This window comes from Mytilus californianus, unplaced genomic scaffold (assembly GCF_021869535.1).
Source record: "Mytilus californianus isolate M0D057914Y unplaced genomic scaffold, xbMytCali1.0.p SCAF_3, whole genome shotgun sequence".
Taxonomy (NCBI): Eukaryota; Metazoa; Mollusca; class Bivalvia; order Mytilida; family Mytilidae; genus Mytilus; species Mytilus californianus.
The window spans coordinates 104,542,092-104,568,452 of NW_026262679.1; the positions used below are offsets into that span (position 1 = coordinate 104,542,092).

Sequence of the window (26,361 nt, forward strand, 5' to 3'; positions counted from 1 at the left end):
CATGATCAAACATGCTTGCGGGGTTAAACATGTTTTGTGTCTGAGATCTCAACCCACCCCTATACCTCTAGCCAATGTAGAATAAGCAAACACACAACAATACGCACAGTAAAACTCAGTTTAAAAGAAGTCCGAGTCCAATGTCAGAATAGGTAACAAAATAAACCAAGACCTCAATTAAACTGATTGAAAGATTATGTCTTCATCATATGAAAATCAAGCATTGATCGTCAAAAAAGGGGGGTTCTAACCCCTGGACTCCCCCCCCCCCCCCCCCGGATCCGCAAAATCGTGGAGCACTATCCCCAGATTATCGTCGAAGACTTTTACAAATAAAAATTCCTGCCCCATTCTAAAAGAAAAATGTATATGTAAAACTTTGGTTACTTTTATAAGTTATGCATTATATTACAAAAGTTCTGCATGTCACACAAATAAAAAAAAAGGTTAAAATTACTTAGATGATAATATTTCAAACAAATCGGCAGCTTTTGTAACTGATAACTGCTTGAATTTTTGATATTGAAAATATGACCAAAGAGAAATAACTCTGTGTTTGCAAATATCCGGAAACAAGTCCGACTTTAACTAAATTATAAGCTTTTATGTATTTCCGCCACAAACTTATGTGAGCTGAACATTGAACGTGACTGTGAAGGTTGAATTCTTGAACATGGGACAGAATACCTCGACTATTACACAGACTTACAAACCCGAACCTGGCACTCTTTCTAGATCCAAAGTTCCTTATCCACCATTCGAACTTGGAAAACCTCGTTTTGATCAGGTTTGCTCTTATGTAAAAATATAGGGGATACGGTATTGACTGATGGACATAATTTTAGTCCTAGATAAAACTTAGTGTAATAAAAGGTGTGATAGGTACTGGCACTACATATCAATCAAATCAAAATCGATCAAATATTTTATTATTCCAATCATTGTCCCACAGGGGGCATTTACAATTAACAATTATATTTAGATATAACAATATAAGCAACAAACATGAGACATTGTACAGCATATAATGTGACTGATATTATAATAGACATATGAAAATAACATTAATAATAAAAATACATTATAAGTACTCTTGAATATTTGTTTTCCCTTTATTATTTCTATGTCCAGCAGTGCACCTCTTGTTTACATCAGCACACTTATCATTCAAGACCTGTAAGGGTTAAGATACATAAGTTTATTCATCTGACACCAAGGGATGATGCTTATGGATATACTGTTGTAATAGCTGCAACAGCAATCATTATCTGTAAAGATTGATATTTGTTAATCTCCAAGGGATGGTGCTCCAGGATACACTGTTGATTGCTATAGGCAGTAACAGTAATCCTAGTGTCAGAAGCAGATGAACAAAATAAATAGAGAAATTCAATCTGGTCAATTTACAAATAAATTAATAGATAAGGGAACAACCTTTTAACTTCAAAGGGGGCCGTTATGGTTTTTTCCTGAAAATATATTCTGATCCCCAATTTGATTAAAAACAATATTGTGGTCAAGCAGATGACAAAAAAAATATTCTGAATCTAGTTTTTTCCCATACCTCATGTACCTTATAGTGTTAAATTTTGAAAAAAAGCATTGCGCGAAAAAAAATTTCTGACTCAGACAAAAAACCATAACCCCCTTGAAGTTAAATGGTTGCTCCCTAACAGCACTTGTTAATTATATGAAATATGTCATATAAATCTGCTATTTGCAGTGTTTATTCAGGAATATACACAACTCTTTTAACAAAGTAGCTTTCTCACAAGACAGCAGCCATAGTAATTTCTCTTGGGAATTTAAGATAATGAAATTAGGACATGATTCCGAAATAATGTGATATAAGTGCTGTCTGTCTTCGTTATATTTTGTACAATTAAAGAGAAAATGAACTTCATCTTCAATATTGCCCAAGTTACACTGCTGTAAATAAAGGAAATGAGTCTAAATTTTCTAATCTAAGCCATTAATTCAAAATAGATTTGACAAAGTCAAAGTACAGTGGAAACTGACCAAGTTCAGATAAGGTTGCAAAATTTGTGTTTTTTTTGTGCACACCAAGGATAAATTTACAAAATTAACTGTGTAGCTTTTCACAAGATAAATGCAAATAAATTTTATCTAATGTTATCTGGCATGTCTGGTTTCCAGTTCTAAATTTTGCTACAAAGTGATTAAATCAGCTCCAAATTTCACTTCCATAAAGGAGAAAAGGCTTAATAGTATGTTCAAAAACATGTATACCGGTACTTGTTTTTAAGCTAGGATTTAAAGATAATAAATCTTTTTATACGACCGCAGAAAATTTGCGTTCATATATCATGTATATTGCTATCATGTTGTCGTTGTTGTCCGAAGACATTTGGTTTCTGGACAATAACTTTAGTATAAGTAAACGGATCTCTATGAAATTTAAGCACATAGTTCAATAGCACAAAAGGAAGGTTGGGATTGATTTTGGGGGTTATGGTCCCAACTGTTTAGGAATTAGGGGTAAAAAAGGGGCCAAAAAAGGCAATTTTCTAGTTTCCGGACAATAACTTGTGTACAATTGTATGGATCTCTATGAAATTGTACCACAAGGTTCCATACCACAAAGGGAAGGTCAGGATCGACTTTGGGGGTTATGGCCCAAACCGTTCAGGAATTATGGGCAAAAAAAGGGGGAAAACAAGGTTTTTCTGGTTAATGGACAATTACTTATAAAGTATTAGTCTATGGATCTCTATGAAATTGAAACACAAGGTTCCATACCACAAAGGGAAGGTTGGGTTTGACTTTGGGGTTTATGGCTCAAACAGTTCAGGAATAAGGGGCAAAAAGGAGGGGGGGAAAGGAACAAGGTTTTTCTGGTTTCCGGACAAGTATTAGTCAATGGATCTCTATGAAATTGTACCACAAGGTTCCATACCACAAACAGAAGGTTGGGGTCGATTTTGTGGGTTGCGGCTTTAATCGTCAAGAAACTAGAGGCCAAATAGGGGCCAAAAACAAGACTTTTCTAATATTAGCTAAGCTGGTTCTAACATAAATTATTTCTGATCTAGATAAAGAAACAACAAATACTGATATGGCAGGAGATACACACAAAACAGGGTGTGTAAATTATTATATTTAGTTTGTAAACAGATTTACTATGTATTGCGCAACAGCAAAGTATTGCACAACAGCAAGAAATCTTCAATTTAAAATAAAATCAATTTCAATGAGGATTAATTTAAAGTCTTGAATTGTTTGAGGTTTTTACAATGTATTACTATATTGGTCTGTTGGATATTTGGACATTTTTAAATATGTCTACCTTGAGGTCCAAAGGGTCCAGAATTAGACTTTGTTTGATTTCATCAAAAACTGAATTCTTGTGGTTCTATGATGCTGAATCTAACTGTGCATTCAGATTTTTATACTACTGCAAAAAATTTTTGCGGTCTTATATTGGTATGACATTGGCGTCGTCGTCGTTCGAAGACACATTGGTTTTCTCACAATAACTTTAGTTTAAGTGAATGGATCTGTATGAAATTTTACCATAAGGTTCAATACCACAAAAGGAAGGTTGGGATTGATTTTGGGGGTTACGGTACCAACTGTTAAGGAATTAAGGGCCAAAAAGCGGCCAAAAATAAGCATTTTTGTAACTTCCAGACAATAACTTGTGTGTAAGTGTATGGATCTCTCTGACATTGTACCATAAGGTACCATACCACAAAGGGAAGGCTGGGATTGATTTTGGGGGTAATTGCTTCAAAATTTTAGGAATTAGGGGCCAAAAAGGGGCAAAAAACAAGCATTTTTCTAGTTTCAGGACAATAACTTGTGTGTAAGTGTATGGATCTAAATTATATTGTACTACAAGGTTCCATATCACAAAGGGAAAACTGGGTTTGAGTTTGGGGGTAATTTCCCTAAACGTTTAGGAATTTGGGGCCAAAACACAAGCATTTTTCTAGTTTGCAGACAATAACTTGTGTTCAAGTGTATGGATCTCTCTGAAATTGTACTGCAAGGTACCATACCACAAGGGGAAGGCTGGGATTGAGTTTGGGGGTGATGAATCATAAGGGGGTTCAAAAAATTTGGGAGGGGGGGATTTTTTTTTCCTTGTTTTCCTTTTTTTTTTTTTAAATTTTCCATTTTAAGTTGGTTATTTCTGATTTATATATAAAAGCAAATAATAATTTTATGGTTTGATTTCGTCAAAAATTGAAATATTGGGGTTCTATAATATGCTGAATCTTACCGTGTATTCAGATTCTTATTTTTTGGTCCCGTTTTCAAATTGGTCTACATTAAGGTCCAAAGGGTCCAAAATTTAACTTATTTTGATTTTAACAAAAATTGAATTCTTGGGGTACTTTGATATGCTGAATATAAACATGTATTTAGATTTTTGATTATGGGTCCAGTTTTCAAGTTGGTCCAAATCGGGGTCCAAAATTACACTTTGTATGATTTCAACAAAAATTGAATATATGGGGTTCTTTGATATGCTGAATCTAACCGTGTATTTAGCTTTATGGATTTTGGGCCTCATTTTTAAATTTATCCACATTGAGGTCCAAAGGGTCCAATTTGAATATCTCACCTACACTGCTTTTAAATTATGTATATTAGATATTTGTCAAAAACTTTATTGTAAATAAATTCCATTGGAAATTTGCCCATAACTTTTGTATAATAAACTTCAATGGAAATTTGCCAATATAAAATGTTGCTGATGAAGGTATTTTGTTTATTTTTAGCCATGACCTTGATGTCATTTTCTATTTTAATAGCCGTATGATGTATTTAAATTTTTTAATACTTTTATGATGTATTTAAATGGGCTTTTACGGTTGTAAATTTATTGGGGTTGTAATTCAAACTCATTTGAATATCTCAGCTACACTGGTTTTAAATTAAGTATATTGGAAATTTGCCAATAACTTTAGTATTAATAAATTCCATTGGAAATTTGCCAATAACTTAAGTATAATAATTTCCATTCGAAATTTGTCAATATGAAATGTTGCTGATGAAGGTTTTTTGTTTATTTTTAGCCCTGGAGGCTTTTTAATTTTAGGCATGATTATGATGTCATTTTCTATTTTAAAAATTATTTAATTTTAGCCATGATTATGTATGTGAAGGAATTTTATTTTTAGATATTACTATTTAATGTTGCTGATGAAAGTGTTTTAATATTAGGCATAATTATGATGTCATTTTCTATTTTAATACTTTTATGATGTATTTAAATGGGTTGTTATGGTTGCTAAGTCCTAGCTGTCAATTTATTTTTAGACATGTTAGAAGTTACTTTTAAATGCTGCTGAAGGAATTTTATTTTTAGATATTACTATTAAAAGTTGCTGATGAAGGTTTTTTAATTTTAGCCATGATTATGATGTCATTTTCTATTTAATACTTTTATGATGTATTTAAATGGGTTTTTATGGTTGCAAAGTCCTAGCTGTCAATTTATTTTTAGAAGTTGCTATTAAATGCTGATGAAGGAATTTTATTTTTAGATATTACTATAAACAAGCATTTTTCTAGTTTCAGGAAAATAACTTGTGTATAAGTATTTTGATTGCTCTGAAATTTTATCACAAGGTTCAGTACCACAAGTAAAAGGGTGGGATTCATTTTGGGGGTAATTGCCCAAACCGTTCAGGAATTAGGGGCCAAAAAGGGTCTAAAACAAGCATTTTTCTAGTTTTCAGACCATAACTTGTGTTTAAGTGTATGGATGTCTCTTAATTTGTACCACATTTTACAAAAAGAAAATTTCTTCAAAATTAATTTTTTTGGAAAGGGTAGGGGGGTCAATTTTATTTTCCTCAAAAGGAAATTCTTTTCAAATATTTTTTTTTTGGAGGGGGGGGGGTAAAAAAAATTTTGGGAGGGTTCAATTTTTATTCCCTCAAGATTTAAGACATTGTCAATTTTCCAAAGAAAAAAAATGGGGGTCACAATTTATTATGCTAATTCTTTGTATATAGTCTGAAAACAGATTTACTAAGTATTGCGCAACAGCACAGTGTATTGCACAACAGCAAGAAATCTTCAATTGAATATAAATTCAAATCATACAACCAATTTCAAGTTCTTTGACTACATTTATTCTGTGTCAGAAACCTATAATGTGTCAAATATTTAATTACAATCCAAATTCAGCCCTGTATCAAGCTTGAATATTGTGTCCATTTTTGCCCCAACTGTTCAGGGTTGGACCTCTGCAGTCGTATCCAGCTGTGCTCGGCGAAGCAGTTTATGAAGGTAGATGTCACAGTTGTTATGTGGTATTTTATTTTTGTTGTGTGTGTTAATGTTTAATTTTTACATGGTCCTGTTTGGGGTTCAGATTTGCAAATATCATTATTAATTAGATAATAATCTATTATAAATATTCAATCACAATCCAAATTCAGAGCTGTTTTAAGCTTAAATGTTGTGTCCATACTTGCTCAGCTGTTCAGGGTTCGACCTCTGCAGGAAAATCCGGTTTGCTGTCACTCGACAGCCTCTTGTTGAATTTAAATTTTTAATTTAGAGCCCCGTTTTCGAATTTGTCCACATTAAGGTCCAAATGGTCCATAATCAAACTTTGTTTGATTTCAACAAAAATAGATTCTTGGGGTTCTTTGATTTGCTGAATCTAACCATGTATTTAGATTTTGGCTTTTTGGACCCCAGTATCAAATTGGTCTACATAGAGGTCCAAAGGGTCCAAAATTAAACTTTGTTTGATTTCATTGAAAATTGAATTCTAGGGGTTATTTGATATGCTGCATCTAACCATGTACTTAGATTTTGGATATTAGACCATTATAGGTAAATGTCAAATTTCAAATTTATAAGTTCTTAGACCACATTCATTCTGTGTGAGAAATCTATGAAGTGTCAAATATTTAATCACAATCAAAATTCAGAGCTGAATCAAGCTTGAATGTTGTATCAATACTTGCCCCAACTGTTCAGGATTCAACCTCTGCGGTCGTATCAATCTGTGCCCTACAGAGCATTTAATGATAATAATATTCCAGACAACTTTCTTCAGATGTCATCTTTGGACATAGGGTAACAAACCCCTAGGTTGGACATACCCTCAAAGTCCAACTTTTTAAAATATTTCTTCATGGCAAGATATTATGCAATATTGTGATATTGTATTTAATCTGAATATGCTGATTACCACTAATTATGCTTCAACATGATCAAGATAACATAGTTTTTTGTTTTTCATTTTCTGTTTGAACTTGATCTATTTTCAAGGTGGTTTTGGCTGTTATATATGATGCCCTTTAGTTTGACATTTAACATGTTTAATGTTCAACATACCACAGTCAGTCTACCAGTAATTGTCTGACTGATCATTGGCAGTTATCACTGTGGTCAAAACTTTAATTATTTTCTTCCATTGAAAAATGATAGTTGTTGAAGTTATTTCAAAGCATTAATTTGATATATGAGAAAATGTTTCAAGACAATCTTTATTTTCAAGTCTGATTGTGGACTCGGACTCAAGGACAAAACTTTCTGTTTTAAAGGCTAAATCAGACCAGTAAGCTGACTCAAGAACAAAAGCTTCTGTTTTAAAGGCTAAATCAGGCCAGTAGGGCCCTTTGTAGCTTAAAAGTTTTTAGTTATCGAAATATTTTTATATGGTAAATAAAGGCAACAGTAGTATACCACCGTTCGAAACTCATAAATCGATAGAGATAAAAACAAATCCGGGTTACAAACTAAAACTGAGGGAAACGCATCAAATTTAAGAGGAGAACAACGACACAACAAAAACACAACATTAAAAATGTAACACACACAGAAACGAACTATAATATAACAATGGCCATTTTCCTGACTTGGTACAGCACATTTTAAGAAAAAAATGGTGGGTTGAACCTGGTTTTGTGGCATGCCAAACCTCCCGCTTTAATGGCAACGTCAAACACAACACCAAAACGACAACATCACATGACAGGACCACAATACAAATAAATAGGAGAACATATAGGACAAAGAAACACATGAATAATAGCTAACAAAAGGTACTAGGCTTAAAATTCAATACGCCAGACGTGCGTCTCGTCCACACAAGACCATCCAGTGATGCTCAGATGAAAAAAGCTTGAAAGCCAAAACAAGTACAAAGCCGAAGAGCACCGAGGACCAAAACTTCCAAAAAGTTGCGCCTAACACGGCCAGGGTTTTCTGCCTGGGACAAGAACATCCTTATTATTTAGAATAATTTATAATTTTGCAAACAGTAAATTTTATAAAATGACTATATAATAGATATACATGATAAAACCGAAGTGGGGACTGACTACAGAATAAAAACGGATACATAACATTTAACAACTTAATCCAACATATAAAAATACACAGCCTAGTTAGCCAAAGCATCAACGCACAAAGTGACGTCACATTTGAAATTCTAAAAAAACACACAAAGTGACGTCACATTTGAATTTGTAAAAATATTTCCCAAAAATAAGATAGGATTAGGATTGATTCAAGATTAGATTTGTAATACTGACATTACATTTATTAATAACAATGAAAATTACAATACTTATTAATATCAAATTGTGGTAGTAATTAGATAATTAATTGTATTATCTAGCTATGTCGGTGTTTCTTCTGAATCAAACTGTAAACCAAATATATCATATAAATTTCGTTGAACCAAACTAAAATCTAATAAATGAAGGGGTGATTAATTATCTTTACCATAACACACGAATATAACAGAAAAGACGTTAAGACATTTGACAAAATCCGACGAGAATAACAAATATAACATAAAAATTAAATACATGTACATGAATTTGGGATAGAAAGGTACCGTGACACGTCTTATAGCAATGCAGTTTCACACTCAGCAAAACAGTCACAATCAGGAATAAGTCACGTTCGGTAATTAAAAGATCAGACGACGTAATGACAAACCACAATCTAACACGTGGTAAAAATGTCCTTAGTTAGTTTGGACAAAGACACATCGTATGGACTAACCAATTCGTGATGGTGTCCGTAAAATTTATGGAGTGTAATTTTTAATCTGTTCTCCTCATAACTTTGTTGGAGCAGTTTCTGTGTAAGGAGCACACTCCTGTATATGAAGTCCGTATAGTGTGAACAAGCACGAGAATAACGTATCAATTGAGATATGTAAACACCTTACGAAGAGGCAACACAGTCATACAATGTATTTTAATGAATTATGAGTTTTATTCATTGTTGAAGGCTGTACTTAGGTGAATGGTGAATTATTGTTCCTTTGGTTTTTATTGATGGCAGACTCTTAACTGACAATCATGGCATACATTGAGTATCTCCTTATTTTTAATATTTCTATAAGTTTCATATCAGACTTCAAGGATCAGTGTGTCAGACAGCTCAGTCTCTGTAGCAAATTAATGCTGATGAAGTATCTTTTTATATTTCAGAGTACATACTTAGGTCGCTTGAGTCATATCTTAGATATAACAGACCCAAAACTGTTGCTTACTCCAAAGGTAAGGCTTAAATAACATTTTTCTGCATAGCAAATTTGATTTCAAATCAATGATTATTAACATGAGTAAGGGCTTCATACAGGCACAGACTCTTCACAAAATAAAGTGTGATTTTTATTTTTTGTATACATCTTTCAAAGCTTAAGTAATGCAAGTTTATATTGTGCATAATCAATAGGAAATTGTATCAAAATATATTCTATATTGTACATAAAACAAAAACTACATGCTACTGTAAATTTCTTTATTTTTGCTTTTTTTTTATTATTGCAAAATTTGCAACAGGATCAGATTTACAAAATTAAAACGCCCATTATTTTGGTATCATTATTTATATACCACATTTCCATTAATCTTGCATTGTATCCATTTTTGAAAAAAACAATAATTTCTATATATATACAGAATTCTAGTGGTTATGATAAGTAAGATACATATACTCTTTTCAGGAGAAAGTGGAATGTGCTGTAGAATTCCTAGATGATTATAAAAATGGAACGGCCCCTAAATATTCAGATGAGCAGTTGTGGCAGTGGCAAAGAATTAAAAATGTAAGAGAGTATGGTCATTTTGTAACATGTGTCATATTTTAATCATTGTTTTCCGTACTGCATTGATGCTTAAATGTTGATATGTATGACCTTTAAGTCACTCATGTGGTAGGTGCATTCGACTCCAGTCGAGAATTAATAAGAATTGTCAGTTTTCCTACAGCAGGTCGGTGGTTCTCTCCAGACACGCTCTTCATCCACCAACAAAACTGGCTGCCACAAAATATCCAACAGTGCTGAAAGTGGCGGTAAACACCAAAAAATCAATGTATGACCTTTGTACAATTAAAAGCCTCATTATTAATCAGTGAATGAATCCCATCCTCAAAGCATGATATACTCGTGTGTTGGAAGTAGTGGGTCTCTCCCTAGCTACCATGTTGAATTATGCATGAAACATTCACTGCTGGATATTTAAAAACATTGCTCCATAAATCAAAGAGAAACATTTTTGAAAAAGGGCTTTTTAATGTGCTTTGTGTTTGACTTAAATCTGTGGACTAATGTTGTAGAAATGTTGAAAGATATGCCCTAGTCTTAACTTGATCTTTAAGTGTGATCAGAAATAAAATGCATTCATAATTGTTGATTTAAATAGCAAGAATTAACTCTACTAAAATAAAGCATTTTACAGTATTTACTTTTTTTCTTAAATGACAATAGGATATAGGTACTCTTCTATTGGGGAGGATAAGAGATATTGGATGCCTTATTTAAGCTGTTATACATACATGCACATGTAAATTTATTTATCACATTTTTGTTAGGAATATGTTGGGTTTTGCATATGTAATAACCTCAAAATTGCCCGGGGCAAAAAAGAGGTTATTGTTTATTGTGCCCTGCTTCCAAATGACGTGACGTCATTGGGTCCTCAATGACAATGGCGAACTAGTAACAATGCACAACCAACTTTTATCGATTTATCCCCATGCAGTTATGCCAAATTCTCGTGTTTGTTTATTACCATATTCCAAAATAAGTGGAAATATTACAATAAATTTTATTGAGTAAATGATAAAAATTAAATTCAAAAATTTGATAAAACTTTTGTGATAATTTTTTTAGATTTAACCTGTTATGTTTCATTAAATTGTTATAATTGATTTTTTTTTCTCTTTAATGCAGAGCTTAAATATGTGATAAATAGATTATAACTTGTCTTTTCCATATTGGCCCTGGTATCATCCCTCGACCCATATCGGCCCTCGGCTAAAGCCTTGGGCCGATACGGTAGTCTCAGGATGATACCAGGGCCAATATGGAAAAGCCCATGTTATAATCTATACATACGTCAAATATATTTCTTAAAAAATGATATTTGATGTGATAAATAATATAGATATTGGATAGACCTCAAAGGTTCAAAATATGTCTACCAGTAATGAATATACAACTGGTAAGCCTCTAAACAGGGTCTTAGAATGTTGAAAGAAAATTCCACTGTGAGTTATTTCCAATGAAGAATATCACTGGTTCTTGCTGTCACATGATGGTATTCTTTTTAAGTTGGAAATTTGGTGTTGGTGTAAGGTATTTGGTTGTTTTTGCTGAATTTCATCTCTACATACATGAATGTAGACTTGGGATGATTAAGAGATTGGGATGGATGCTTGCATTTGTTCATTGTTGAAGGCACTATGCTGAACTATAAATGTCTATACAATGTATTGAGTAATTGGTGTTGTTGTCATGCTTTCTCATTGGTTTATAACTTCATACTTCCTTTTATCCATTTATGATCATTTTCAGTAATATAAAACAATAATTGTTATCTGTTTCAGTCATTCTTTCATCCAGACACAGGAGAAAAAATATATGCACCATTTAGAATGGCAGGTAAATTAAAGTTTTAAACATTTAGATTTTTACAGTAATAATGGCAATATCTATGCCAAAAAACTATGCATAAATAGAATTTTGTAATTGGCATTTTTTGTATTTGTATTTTTATATTCATGTTTATTTAAACATTTTTGTGAAAAAGAACTCATCAGTTTTATAACCTTGCAAAGGGGAGGTTTGTCTTCCTAAATGCATAATGATTAAATTGTGAAAAAAGGGAGATGAGGGAAGACTTCAATGAGACAGCATTCAAACAACACAACCTAATCAAAAGCCATCTAGAGGTCATCAGTCATCATCCACAATGGGCAAACACAAAAAAAGGATAAGAAATCAGTGACAAAATTGTATGGTTTCAGTATGTTATTACTGAAGTTCAAAGTTCAGTTATCTTAGTTTTACCTGGTCTGAATGGGGTATAACAAATACACATATCCACCCTTAAAATAAAAATGAGGAAATGTGGTATAATTGCTGAGAGACAACTAACTACCAGAGTCCAAATGATGTGGATGTAAGAAACTATAGGTCACCATAAGGACTCTGAATATTAAAAAAATCTAAACAAATAACTTCAGTTATACTGTTACAAAATCTGAGGGACGTTATTTGATAGATTTACATACTGGGATTTTTCAATTCAATGGATGTAAAAAAAAAGGGTTTTACTTGCACAGTATTAAATATTATATATATGAATCTTAATTAATTTTAAAATATGTCATTTATCTATTATGTTATTTTGAAATCTGTCTTATTTTTTGTGTTTCAGGTTTTGTTCCTTTTGGATCACCAATTGTAAGTATTAATCCTAACATTTGAACGAAACATTTAGTTTAAACATGGATCTGATGTGTGTAAGGATAACAATATTAAATATGAAGATGTACAGACTAACTTCTCTAAGACACAATGTTTCCTAGATATGTCTTCATTTTATTGGTGCTGATAGTTATTGCTTGCATGATGAAATATAACAAAATAAAAATTTCAAAGCAGAATACCAAAATGAAGAACAAGTCAAGTTTCAAACACCAAATTTAATGAGTAAACACATTAAAAGGCAAAACAATAAAAATTTAAAGACAAAAAATAGCAGCCGAATATTTCAACTTAAAAATTCCTTTTTCAAGGGTTATGAAAATATAAACATCCAGATTTCATGAGAGCAGTGCATTGTTTGGCTAAGGTGTGTTCCTCAATATGCAAGTCTGTTTAAATATGTTTACAAAAAAACATTTATACATGTTGGGAACCATTTTTGATATTTGCTGAATACTGTTGATGTTAAATAAATGTATAACATATTAAAAAGTCAATACTGTTATATTTGGATCCTATCTCTGACCATAAATTATTACTTCAACCTAATAAAAAAAACTAGCCTCCCCTAACCCTAAAGGAACTCTAGTCAATAAGTACAGGGTTCCTTTAGGTAAATGAAGGCCAAACTATGACCTTCTTTGTGATGTCTTTCCTCCTTTTGCAATAAAGCAAATATCAATATATGGTTTACATATCCCTTTAGAAATTAGTGTGATATTTAGTTTTAATTTAACCATTACAACAGTGACAGCAGATTTGTAAACTCATCATAGAAAAGAAAATTGATGGAAGAATTTAAAAATAGTCAAGTAGACAAAGTGTATATTATAAGTCAGCTATTTATTTAAAACTGTTTGTTTTTGAAACCCAAACTATAGTGTAAATCTTTCATGTTTTAGTTCAGATAATAGGTTAATTATGGCATAATCCATGACTTGCATGTGTTTTGAAACAGAGACCATGGTTGAAATCTTTCATGTTTTAATTACAGATAATAGGTCTGCTATGGCCAAATCCAAGTTTTGCAGCCACCATATTTTGGCAGTGGTTAAATCAGACACATAATGCTTGTTTTAATTATTCCCACAGAAATGCTTCAAAGGTAAAGTATGATGGTGTCAATATTCTCAAACTTCACACATATGTCCCTTTATTATAGATGTATAATTTGCCTCATATCCTCAAGACTGCATAGTTTTGGGATCTGGCCTTACAGTCTTTAAAATTTCAAGTACAATTATTGTACTCAGACTCAGAAATCAACCAATCAAAATACTGGATTTGATCTTTTGTGCGCAAATTTTGTCCTCAAGTAGTGTTTGATGACTATAGGCCCTGGTGTACATGAACATTAAAACAAATGTATTCCATAAGGATGTTCGCTCCTCTGTTTCCAAACAACAAGCTTTTTAAAAGACTGTAATAAATAGGTAGTACATAAATAAAGAAACTTAAAAAGCAGAAAAAAATGATAGGTCTGTGTTCTTGTTTTTGAGATATAATCAATTAAAAATTTGGCGGGAAATGATTCTCTCTAGATTTTTCATATAGTTATCATTGGCAACATTTTCCTTTGAAAAACTAAGAAAAAATAACAAGGATTTAATATAATTTTCAAAAGTGGCTTTTAAAATTATATGGAATAAAATTATGAAATGAAAAGTAGGGGTTACCGGGCAAAATTTTTATTGGCACTACATGGATAAAACTAGAGGATTCCGAATATCTGATAAAAAGACAAAAACAAGAGTAGCGAACATCCTTAAGATAAATCTTCTTGCTTGGATAGAGAGTAACAGTTATCAATATTAAAAAGGCTGAGAGTAGCACTTGCCAAAATTACAAAGGACAAGGATGTAATCAACTACGGGTAAATGTGCAGGCCTTTAACAATGAAGTCAAATCTATAGCATACATAGTTAGCTATAAAAGGTCCTGGGATAAAAAATGTGAAATAATTTTACAAAGAAAATAAACAGCCTGATTTAAGATAACATTAAACAAACAAACAATTATGACAGTCAAAACCAGTCACCACAGTTAAGTTTCTTTTTATACAATCTTAGGTATTGTACAGCTCTTGCAAAGATACTTAAAATATAATTTGCTTGATAATAATCCTTTTTTGCCACCATTTTACCATCAACTTCATAATTTTTCTTCTGACACCACCATCAACAATAATTTTTTTTTAAACAAAACATACAGTCATTTCATTTTGGACTCTGGTGGATAGTTGTTTCATTGGCAATCATACGACACCTCCTTATTTTATCTTTCTACATTATAGCACACACCTTTTAACAAATATTTAGAGGGATATGCTGGAGCTGTAACCAGTGCAGTTACTATTGCTGTAAGTAAAATACATATTTTATGGTTTGTTTGTTTATTTATTGGAGAATGTTTCATTCTAATATTGTTTACTTTCCTTACTATTTTATTGCTTTTAACAGGCAGTGCATTATAAATGTTGCCAAGCAACCCCTATAATCTCAATATATTTAAAAAGCACTCATCTTGAACAATTTCTGACCAAATATTTTCAAATTCTTGCTATTTCTGCTATATTTTTCATTAATTAGTCATTCTTTGTTGTGACATCCGTTCTTTTTTTCAATCAAAATTTTTGCTGGACTAAAATATTAATAAAACAATGCTATATCTTTTACAGAGAAAGGACATTTGCTTATCCTATCAAATAATATACATGTTGCACTGCTCCTGGTCTATAAGTTCTTAATAAATGCATATATATTAAAGATATTAAAAACACAATTCTCACTCAAATTAGCCTTTTTATGTGTCAATAAACTGTTGCAGTATACAATGTGTTCATCTGTAATCCAATCTAATCATGATAACTTTTAAGAAAAATAATCTTATGTTATCAATTACATGTGAGTTTAGGTGTAATTGAAATGTAATTGATTACATTAATTTAGCATTAATTTAATCAATTACTTTTTAGCTCACCTGACCAAAGGCCAAAGGATCTTTTCTCATCACTTGGCTTCCGTCGTCCGTAACTTTTACAAAAATCTTCCCCTCTGAAACCACTGGGCCAAATTTAACCAAACTTAAATCTTTAAAAGATGTTTTTACCATTTTTTTGAAGTTTTTGCCTATTAAAATGAAAAGTATAATAGGCATAAATATAGAATGAAACTTTAAAAAGCAAAAATGATCAGCAGGACAAGATCTACAAATATGTCAACATGACTGAAATTGTCAGTTAACTCTTTATAGAGTTATTGCCCTTTCATCATGATTTTTACCAAAAAATGGCTATTGTTGAGGATGCTAGGGAGCGACACAGACTTTAAAAAAATCAGACAAGCTGTTTTTTGGTTACGTAACCCCTCAAATGATGAATTTTGTCTCGCCTCAATGAATTAAAAAAAATGAGACTTAGGCATGTTGTTTCCGGCATCATCTTCAACAATGTATTAGTTTGTGATTAGGTTAGTTTACAGGGAACCACTAGTGCTAGGTCATTTAGGTTTAGAGGCAACCATACTGCCCTCAACATTACAATTAGTTAACATGTATTAGTTTGTGATTAAGTCAGTTTATGGGGTTGGTCAATGATACTTGTATGCAGTTGTATTAGTATTGGCACATTTCATTTTCATTGAGATAATTTGGCCCTACCCTTCATTCATGGTCTGTTTACTTTGAAACTTTTTCTCAGTTTACATGTTAAAGTTTGTGATGAGGTCAATTTAAGAGGTATCACTAGTGGTAGGCCAATGCTATTTGGTATGCAGTTGTTATATAGCATTGGCACATTTCATTTCCATGAATATAATGGCCCTGGCCCTCCTCATTGTTCATTGACTTTGAAAATTTTGTAGTGTTTATATGTAAAAGTTTGTTTTTTAGGTCAGTTTCAATGATATTATGTATACAGTTTTGCAAGTTTTGGCAGTTCTCATATCCACAGACGTTATTTGAATCTTGGCCCTGTACCTTTAGTCATGGTTCAATGACTTTTAATATTTTGCATAGTTTACATTTATTGGAATTTTAATTTCAACATTTGCTTTATGCTATGAAAATTGCATCAAGGGGAGACATATCTCTGTGTATTTTTTATCAGTTTTTTGCAGAAATGATCAAGGCTCTAAAAAGCATACTTTCACTTTTTGTCCAGTCAGCAATACAGGGTCACATGATCCTCTTGTTTACATTTCATAGCTTATGAATATCAATTTTGTATTTGCATACAATGTAATTTTTATGTTAATCTGGTAAATTTATCATTTTCACCCTTTTTGCTTTTTAGGTTGGTCTTCAGGCACTAGTAAAGAGAGCTAACATGTTTAGTCCAACAACCAAAATGTTAATACAGAGATTTATACCATTCCCAGCAGTGGGTAGGTGATAGGAGTCAATATTACAACATCAGTTATTTCAGTCTTAAATCCACTATTTTATGCTTTTTGCATCATTTTGTTTTAAGAGAAGTTTCAAGAATGCTTTAATCATTATAAGCAGTTGTTTCTGCAAGTTAAAACTGAGTCTTAAAAGCAGACATTTTATATAGCTTTATAGGGTCAATATGTTGAAATAAAACATTTTCTATGATTTTTCTACGAGATATCTACGGCATTAAGGAGTAAGAGCAAAGACTGGTTGGCTTGGAGTCAGAATTATGTGTCTGAGTGACATGCCTTTCTTGGGACTGTAACCTTGTAAACTACTATGTTAAAATTCTGGCTCAGCATGTCGGTCTGGTACAAAGCATGGTAAATATTCATTTTGCGTTGATATGTTCTCGTCCTGAATATGCATTATAATTTGCCACTGGAAGTTAAACAGCCATCCATCATCATCATCATCTAGATATCTATGAATCCATATTTTCTCCAAAGAGTTGTCTCCCATTTTTGCAAGAGTTGTTCTTGAGTATGTTTCCAATGTACTATAAAAAGATTTTAGTTTTGGTAAACATTCAAAAAATGTGGCAGAAGGTTATCAAACATTCACTTCAATTTTGATTTTCTTTGATGTTTAAAAAAGTTGTTACAAAAAGCAAAAAGAAAAAAAAAACTGAAGGAAGGAAAGAAAGCACTACATTTTATAGATAGAAGAAATCAATAGAAAATTGACAACTTATGTTGTATTTTAGTATATTTTTGCTTAGAATTGGTGGTATATTTGGTGATATGAATCGGGTAGGAATATATGAACAGTTTTGTTCAACTCAACCAGATTGCACAAATGAAAGTATTTTTGTGTCATCATAAAGAACAATAAGTTATTTATAAAAGATATAGATGTGCAATAAAATATAAACGTTTATTTAGGCAGAAAATTATGTTTTTAAATAATCAGTATTTTAAAAGTGTTGAATTGACATGATAAATTCAATGAATGCCTCAATTAGATAACATAAAATTATACTTTAGGACTTTTTTGAAATTGATATAGAGGTATGTAAATAATACAGTTTTCAATTAAAATAGTTCACAGAATCTTAAAATAATCCATGCTATGGGATTTTTTATTGTCTCGCCTGTGAAGAATGTTGTAGTATGAAAGACAAAGGGACTAACTGGCAGCAGTGGCGATGTACACTATTTGTTTTAAGCTTTATATTTCAGAAGATAGAAGACCTGGATGCTTCAAACCTTGTATGCAGATACCTTATGTTATGAAGTTTCTGTCTGTCATATGTCCATTGTCCATGACAAGCTTATTTGCATAAAATGCAATTTACTAAACTCAAAGAAAGTTACATAAACTGTTACCAAATCTTTTAGTTTTTCGACAGCAAAAAAAGTAATTTTTTAAATAAAAAAAAGGAAATTCCTAAAAATCCACTCTGCAGATTTTTTTTTACACACATATAAATGTTAGCATTCTTTGCTTTAAAAAAATATTGATACAAAACAGTAACCATTGATATATTTTCAAAAATTAATTTCTACATAAGTCAAGTAGTTTATACCTTCCAAGAGGGATGTCATACATCAAGGAAATATATAAAATAATGAATGAATTGGTGCCAAGAAAGTTGCCTGTTTTTTTTTTTTTTTTAATTTTTAGGCAAGAGTCATATTATTCATCAAACAATGCAGAAAAAAAACTGATACACAACTAATTGAATTAACATTTTAAAAAGACATATATTTCAGCTATTTGTGCATTACACTTATGCCAAAAATTCTTTTACAGCATCAGCAAACATATGTAATGTAGTATTAATGAGAAAAAATGAATTAGAAGATGGAATTGAAGTTTTAGATGACCAGAATAATATCGTTGGTACTTCAAAAATTGCTGCTAAAAGGGTATGTAGTACTGTTATATTACAATATTATTCATGTTATTTTTTAGGCTGGATATGTTAATGATTCAGGCTTTAAAAGGAGCAGTTAAATCTTTGCTGTGTTACCATTTGTGCAATGAATTAAAAGGGAGAGTAAAATGTTTGCATAGGGAAAATTTCACAGAAAAAACCTATCATGAACATAGTAACAACTAAAAAGACATGCACAAACATTCCTGATAAACTGGTACTGCAGAAGTATTTATTTCAATTACATCATGAGTTGTGTTATTGTGATGTTCGTGCCAAGAAAAATTTTGGGATAATTATTTGATGTCTCACAATAAATTTTATTATACACCCATTTTTAAAGTGAGCTGTATAATTTGATGGCATTGTCTGTCATTTCATCCAGGGATATCATTTTTTGAGCTTTTCTTGCTGTATCTCATGTTCATGTAATTAATCTTTAACTCATCTAGGTATATATATATTTTATTTTCAGGCTTTAACAGAAACCGCAATAACCAGAGTAGTTTTGCCAATCCCAATTCTTATTTTTCCTCCAATAATTATGTCAGTTTTAGAAAGGTAAGAGTATTTTTACTATTATATAAGCATGATTCTTATTTTCTCTCACCATGCATCAAATATCCCTGAATGCAAGACGTACATGTAGGGGTGCAAACCAGTATTGGCATCATCACTATCAAGCATAAACTTGTTGTATTACGCTTTTTATTTTTGAAGGTAGGAGTTTTGGGTAAACCTTAATCTATTGTTGTTGATTTCAAATTCATGGTTCAATGTCAACATAAAGAACTGTATAGGTTTTATATTACTTGTATTTTTCAGTAAATATGAGTACTAAGTCAGCTATATTTAGTTTATAGAATCATTGCAAGGTATTCACGTCTGTCTTACAGGATTTATCTGACTTTTATCTCATTATCATGATCATCCTTTTATTCATTTGTTAGGTTGCCATCTTTGATTTAATAATTTCGTAACTTGCATGAAACTTCCTCAAAATACCTCAAAATAGATGCATGATATTATTGAATAATGTTAAATTTTGATGGCCATTGAATTAAGCTGTGGTCTTCTGACTATTTTAGACTACAAAAATTCCTTGTGTCAAGTGAATTTTTATGCTCCCTCTGTGGTGGAGGGGCCATTAAGTTTTACCCACCGTCCTTCCGTCCATCCAATTTTCGTTTCCGCTTTAATAACTTAAGTTTCCTCATCCAAAATGTATGCACCTTATACACAATGCTAAGACCAAAACTCGCAGACAGAGTTCGAATTTTGTCAGTGAGTCACTTACTATTCTAGAGTTATGCTCCTTTATAACATGGAAAATAGCAAAAAAATTTCGTTTCCACACTCTTAAGTTTTACTCATGCAAATTTTAAGAAACTCATACACAATGCTAAGAACCACAACATGCAGACAGATGACTAATTTTGACAGTGAGTCATTTACCATTCTAGAGTTATGCCCCTTTTTAACTTGGAAAATTGCGAAGCTTCAGGTTGCATTTCTGTAAATAACGACAATGCAACTTCCCATAGGAACTCATTATATGGCTAAAACTGTACCACTTTTACTATAAAGTTTTGAAAAAAATTATATCCTAGAATGGAAAGTTCATATGCACTACTATTTTTTTGAAAGGTCAAAATATAGGGCTGTGTGTCATATTTTCAACATTTATATGCCCCAAACTTTTAAGAGTTTAAACTTACACTAAAATTCTGTACTACCCCTACCTTGACTTTAGGTTTTCCACGATTTCAATTTGAATGCTATGCATATGTATATTTACTGGTAACATTCCCAAGTTAAGTCTCTACGAGATGAAACAAAGAGATCATATCTGGGATCCAGAACCAGTATGAAACTATTCTAATAAAAAATTGAAATAATTTCAGAATACTATAAATGTAAAGTTTAGTAGTTATTTATTGCAACATTCAAGACTATATAAAGTATCCAACCCTGCCTCTGTCTCCAGTCCACATCTTACTGTATGTCTATTTATCTTTAGAATATCACAATTTCTGCCTCAAATGGTCAGTGAAGAATTCTTGTCACAATAATATTATCTCTTACTATATATCTAACATAATTTGGCTAATATATGGCAAGAAGTTTTAAACAAAGCCATATTTACAAAAACTGTATGTATGAAGTTACCAATCTGTTAAATGAATTTACTAAAAGTTTTATAGAACTGACTGTTGGAATCTGTTTTTTTGCATAAATTCAAAGCACAGTTATTGTTTTCTATACAGAAGACCTTTATAATAATAAAATCATAGCCTTTACAGGCTAAATTATCTGTTTTTACCAGGGATTAGGGATTTTTCTCTGTTTTTTGCCCCTGGGGCCTCAAGTTTGCAAAATAATTCTGCGCTGTTTCTCTGAATATGGAATATTTAGTACATTTTTAGGATAGAACACACTATTGTTAGTTTTATCGAGGTATTTTTGTATCTCTAGCTAGAATTTTTATGCCGTAGTCACAAGAAACCACATTCAGGTGTAACAGCTTACGTTTGGGTTTTCAACAGGACGAAAACACCCCCAACAACAATATTCATCAAGGATCCATGAGTTTCAATGACTGCCAAGAGTAAATATAAGCACTTGCTTAACAATTTAATTACGAATGAGCATATATTATGAATTTACTTTGCATACAGGGCTTTAGGTAAACTATGCATATTTTAAATTGTGAATTTATGCTGATTCATCATAGTAAAGGCCAAGGATTTCTCAATCTTCATGAAATATTTATATAACTTTATGTTTGAGTTAATTTCATTAAAACTCTGAAGATAAACCAGATTTGTTCTCTTTTTTTTCACCCAACATTTAGTGGGGACATTTGTGTTCTCAGACACATTCTTCTTTTATTTTTTTAAAAAGATATCTGTAAGATTACCAATATTTTTTTTTATTTTAACATAAAAATTTTAAGTATTTTTTATATGATTTCAGAAGTAAATATCTTACGTATAATCGTGGAATGCGTATTTTCTGGCATTCTATAGTTGTTACAGCCTGTTTTGCCATTGCTCTACCCCATGCAATAGCATTATTTCCACAGAATTCCCAGGTATGTATTTCATATTTTACTTTGAATAAAGAGCCTTGTCGGTTACTACTAAACGGCATTGCTAACATTAGAGTAAACAGTAACTAAACATTTGCTATGTGGTTACTACATCAAACAAACAAAAAATGGAATGATTAAAAGCATTATTTACAGGTAAACTTGAAAAAAGCAACATCAAAATTTATAAACTTAGTATGTTCAAAGGGGGTTAAAAATTGTGGCACACATCTTAGTTTTCAAAACTGTTGGTATGCATTTTAACATATTTATCAACATTCTATAGTAAAGAAAATGCAATTCATTTTTGTATAAAATTTTGTTGATATGAAATATTATGCACCATCTTATTTCACAATAACATTCTCTATATCAGGACAGATAAGCTTGATATAAAAAAAGATATATATATATATATATAGTTTTAAAGGGGAGGTATCTTCAAAGATTTCATTTGGTATAATCTGGTACAATTTCATATCTTTCAAATTTTATTAGGTGATAAGAAATTGACATTGGTAACCCAAATTGTTCTTTTTATTTCTAAATATTTACGGTTGGAAAGCTGCCTTCTCAAAGAATTTTTCATCTTCCTGTCATCCAGTTTTCTTTATTTAACATAAATGTCCTTTTGTAAGCCATTACATGTATCAGAAAAAAGTATTAACAAAATTACCAAACTCCAAGGTAAATTTGAAAAGAGGGGAAGTCCATAAAACTTGACAAATTCATACATTAGACTATATCAATCAATGGAACAAATGGAAAACAACTGTCATATTCCTGACATAGTACAGGCATTGTCCTAGGACTTTAACCACTTACATAAAAAGTAAGGGCTATTCCATTAAAATGCATGTGGGAGGGTAGGAAGGGAAGTTTAATTATTGAATGTGGGTCAGGGGTCTTTTTTCAGTATGCGTCTATTACCATTATGCAAAATTATCTAAAAAATGGTTCTTGGTTGTAGGTATATTTTGAAAGTCCCTTCCTATCCTCCCACATACATTTTAATGGAATAGCCCTATGATAATGATGTAAATCCAAGCAGCATGTCTGCATCAAATGTTTTGTTCATGTTTTATTTGAACAACACAAGATTTTATATTGTAAACAGGTGAAATTGTTGTAAAATTTAAAAAGTACAATAACCATAACAAAACCAGTTCTGATAATTTTGAAAGAAATGTGTTTATTGCATACATTAATATTATTGGACATTAATAAACAAACTGCTTTATGTCTATTTTAGATAAATGTAAGTGAATTAGAAGAAGACTTTAAAGACAAAACAGCCCAAACTGTACTGTACTACAATAAAGGCCTATAGAATTGTAATCATTATATTTGTGACTTGTTTTATACATGTTTATATACAGATGTATTTTTAATAAAATGAATTGAAGGAAGGATGGCACAAATTATTAACTTGATTTTAGGGAAGAATCAGGACATGTTATATAAGCTGACATTGCCAAAAAAATTAATGATAACTATAAGTGCTATTTTTCGGCATTCATCTTTAAGGTTTTAAGGAATCTTGTCCTCCAAAACTACTTAGCCAATTGGAATATAAATTATCATGAATTGTGTTTGGGAGGTATAATATAGAACAAGAATATTTGATTATAGTGCCCCATGAAGGTAAAGGGTACTTGAAGCCCTTACTTTTGAGTGATCTGAGAAATTACCAGAGTTTGAATATATGGTTTTTAGTAGTTTATTTCTATTAATAACAATAGGATAATAAAAAGTAGAGGGAGAAATACATGTAGACAACCTTCTCTACATTAAAATCTTGAGTTATATTCAGCATGTTGGATGATATGAAGTTTAGTAGGGTTGCTACTATTTTGAGATTTCACATATATTTAAAATATACAAGATAGCAGCTATTTCAGGGAACCAATTCACAGATATTAAGCATATGATGATGTAGTGACCCTTCCTTCATAGTAAGATTATGGTGATGAGCTGTTATCAAAGTTGGCTGTTACAACAACTTATTTTAACAGAACACAATTGGAAGTATACACATTGGTTTCTCCTCTAAAATCAATTTGTAGATTGGTTTTTTTGCTATTCATGAATGATTTGATTGTGATTTCACTTACAATTTGTGATTTATATGCTTAATTTAATTTAAAATATATACCAACTTGGAACAATTCCTTTGAAAAACCAAAAAAGACATTCTTTTACCAGCCATAATATTTATTAATCAAACGTTTACAATTTCATTCTATATTTTCTATTATTTTGATATATTTTACATTCTCTATTGAAAAAAATTGATTCTTGAAAATTATTTTAGATATCAGACGAAAACATTTAAAGAACTTTTAAGTGAGGGGAAAAGATAAATGACAGCTGATTAGTGCTAAACTAAACTAAATGATTTTTCTTGGATTTCTTAGTAGCTGTCCTATCATCGTATACCCCTGATTTAGTCTATTTATATTTTACATGAAATGATATATGATTAATAACTCTTTTTTTACTCCCCAAAAATAGTATTATTCACTGCATTGAACATTTAGGATCTATTGCAATGAATTTTGTATAGTAGGGAAGAGTAAGAGGTGTCTTTTTTGTGTCAAATCAAATATTCACTTATTATAAATCTGTAGCTAAAAAAACACCATAGTTAGTATGCAGTCATATTCAGAAAACATTCAATCTCCTATAATTGTTAAAAATGTGTCTGTTTTAAGATAATCACGTAATGCATACTCATTGGTTAATAATGTGTCACAACTTATTATGTACAAATAATTATTTGTTTTTATATAAATGATACATATAGCTATAATGTTAATTGATCACTTAAAACATACAAAGCTATTTTCCTTTTAATGCAGTAGAACTGGAGTAAAGAATTTCACAATTAAGGTGATTGAATATCTTCAGCTTCATATTTGATTTGATCTTCCAGCTGTTTTGATTCGACCACCACCTATGGGTCTTGTGATGACAAAATGCATGTCTGGTGTACCATATTATAAGCCTCGCATCTTTGATTAGTTTTTACATCTTCGGCTATCATAGGATTTTTTTTGTGTTAATAAGACCGCAAATCTTTGCAGCCATATAATGGTATAGCTATGTCGTTGTCGTTGTCTGAAAACATTGGGTTTCCAGACAATAACTTGAGTATAAGTGTATGATTCTCTATGAAATTGTACCACAAGGTTCCATACCACGAAAAAAAGATTGTGATTGATTTTGTGGGTTATTGTCCTAACTGTTCAGTAATTAGGGGCCAAAACAAGCATTTTTCTTGTTTCAGGACAATAACTTGTTTATAAAAGTATGGATCTCTATGATACCAAAAGATTCCATACTTCAAAAGGAAGGTTGGGATTGATTTTGGGGGTAATGGCCGAAACCGTTTAGGTATTAAGAACCAAAAAGGGAAAAAAACAAGGATTTTTTAGATTCGGGACAATTACTTGAGTATAAGTCTATGGATCTCTATGAAATTGTACTACAAGGTTCCAAAACAAAAAAGGAAGGTTGTGATTGATTTCGGGGGTTCTGGCCCAAACTGTTTATAAATTGCATATTTTTTAACCAATTTCAAAGGGTTTAATTTAAAGTCTTCAATTCTTTGGGTTCTATAATATGCTGAATCTAATTAACCGCGTATTTATATTTTGGAATCTCGGACCCATTATCAAATTGGTCCATATTAAGGTCCAAAGGATCCAAAATTAAACTTTGTTTGATTTCATCAAAAAAGAATTCTTGGGGTTCTTTGATTTGCTGAGTCTTATCATGTATTTAGATTTTGGATATTGTACCATAAAAGGCAATTTCAAGTTTTAAAGTTCATAGATAACATTCTTTTGTCTCAGAAACATATGGTGTGTCAATAATTTAATCACAATCCAAAATCAGAGCTGTATATAGCTTGAATGTTGTGTCCATACTTGACCCAACTGTTCATGGTACGAACTCTGTGGTCGTATCAAGCTGCGCCCTGCGGATCATTTTATTGTTTGTTACCTTGATTTGTCTTTTCCTAATCAATTTACGAGATTTAAACATCAGTAAGCTACTGTCGCCTTAATTTCAAATTGCTTTGATTTGAGCGCCACTGATGTGTCAACACATGTTTAGCCTACTGCATTCAAAGCATAGTAAGTTTTTTACATCTAAAAATTACAATCATTACAACGCTCCTCAGAAAAAGTGTATCTTATGTAACAATTTTAACTAAATATCTAT

General features: G+C 31.4%; 1 protein-coding gene across 1 annotated transcript; it reads left to right on the top strand.

The window, feature by feature from the left end:
* Positions 1-615: 615 nt before the first annotated feature.
* LOC127735656 (sideroflexin-5-like) lies at positions 616-24,943 on the top strand. The gene is made up of 12 exons (XM_052245900.1): positions 616-787; positions 9,444-9,512; positions 9,962-10,063; positions 11,848-11,902; positions 12,681-12,706; positions 13,725-13,835; positions 15,024-15,089; positions 17,022-17,112; positions 18,917-19,032; positions 19,516-19,601; positions 22,017-22,134; positions 23,384-24,943. Exons 1-12 carry the CDS (start codon positions 674-676, stop codon positions 23,459-23,461), a joined length of 1,032 nt encoding a protein of 343 aa, XP_052101860.1. The 5' UTR covers positions 616-673; the 3' UTR covers positions 23,462-24,943.
* Positions 24,944-26,361: the final 1,418 nt, after the last annotated feature.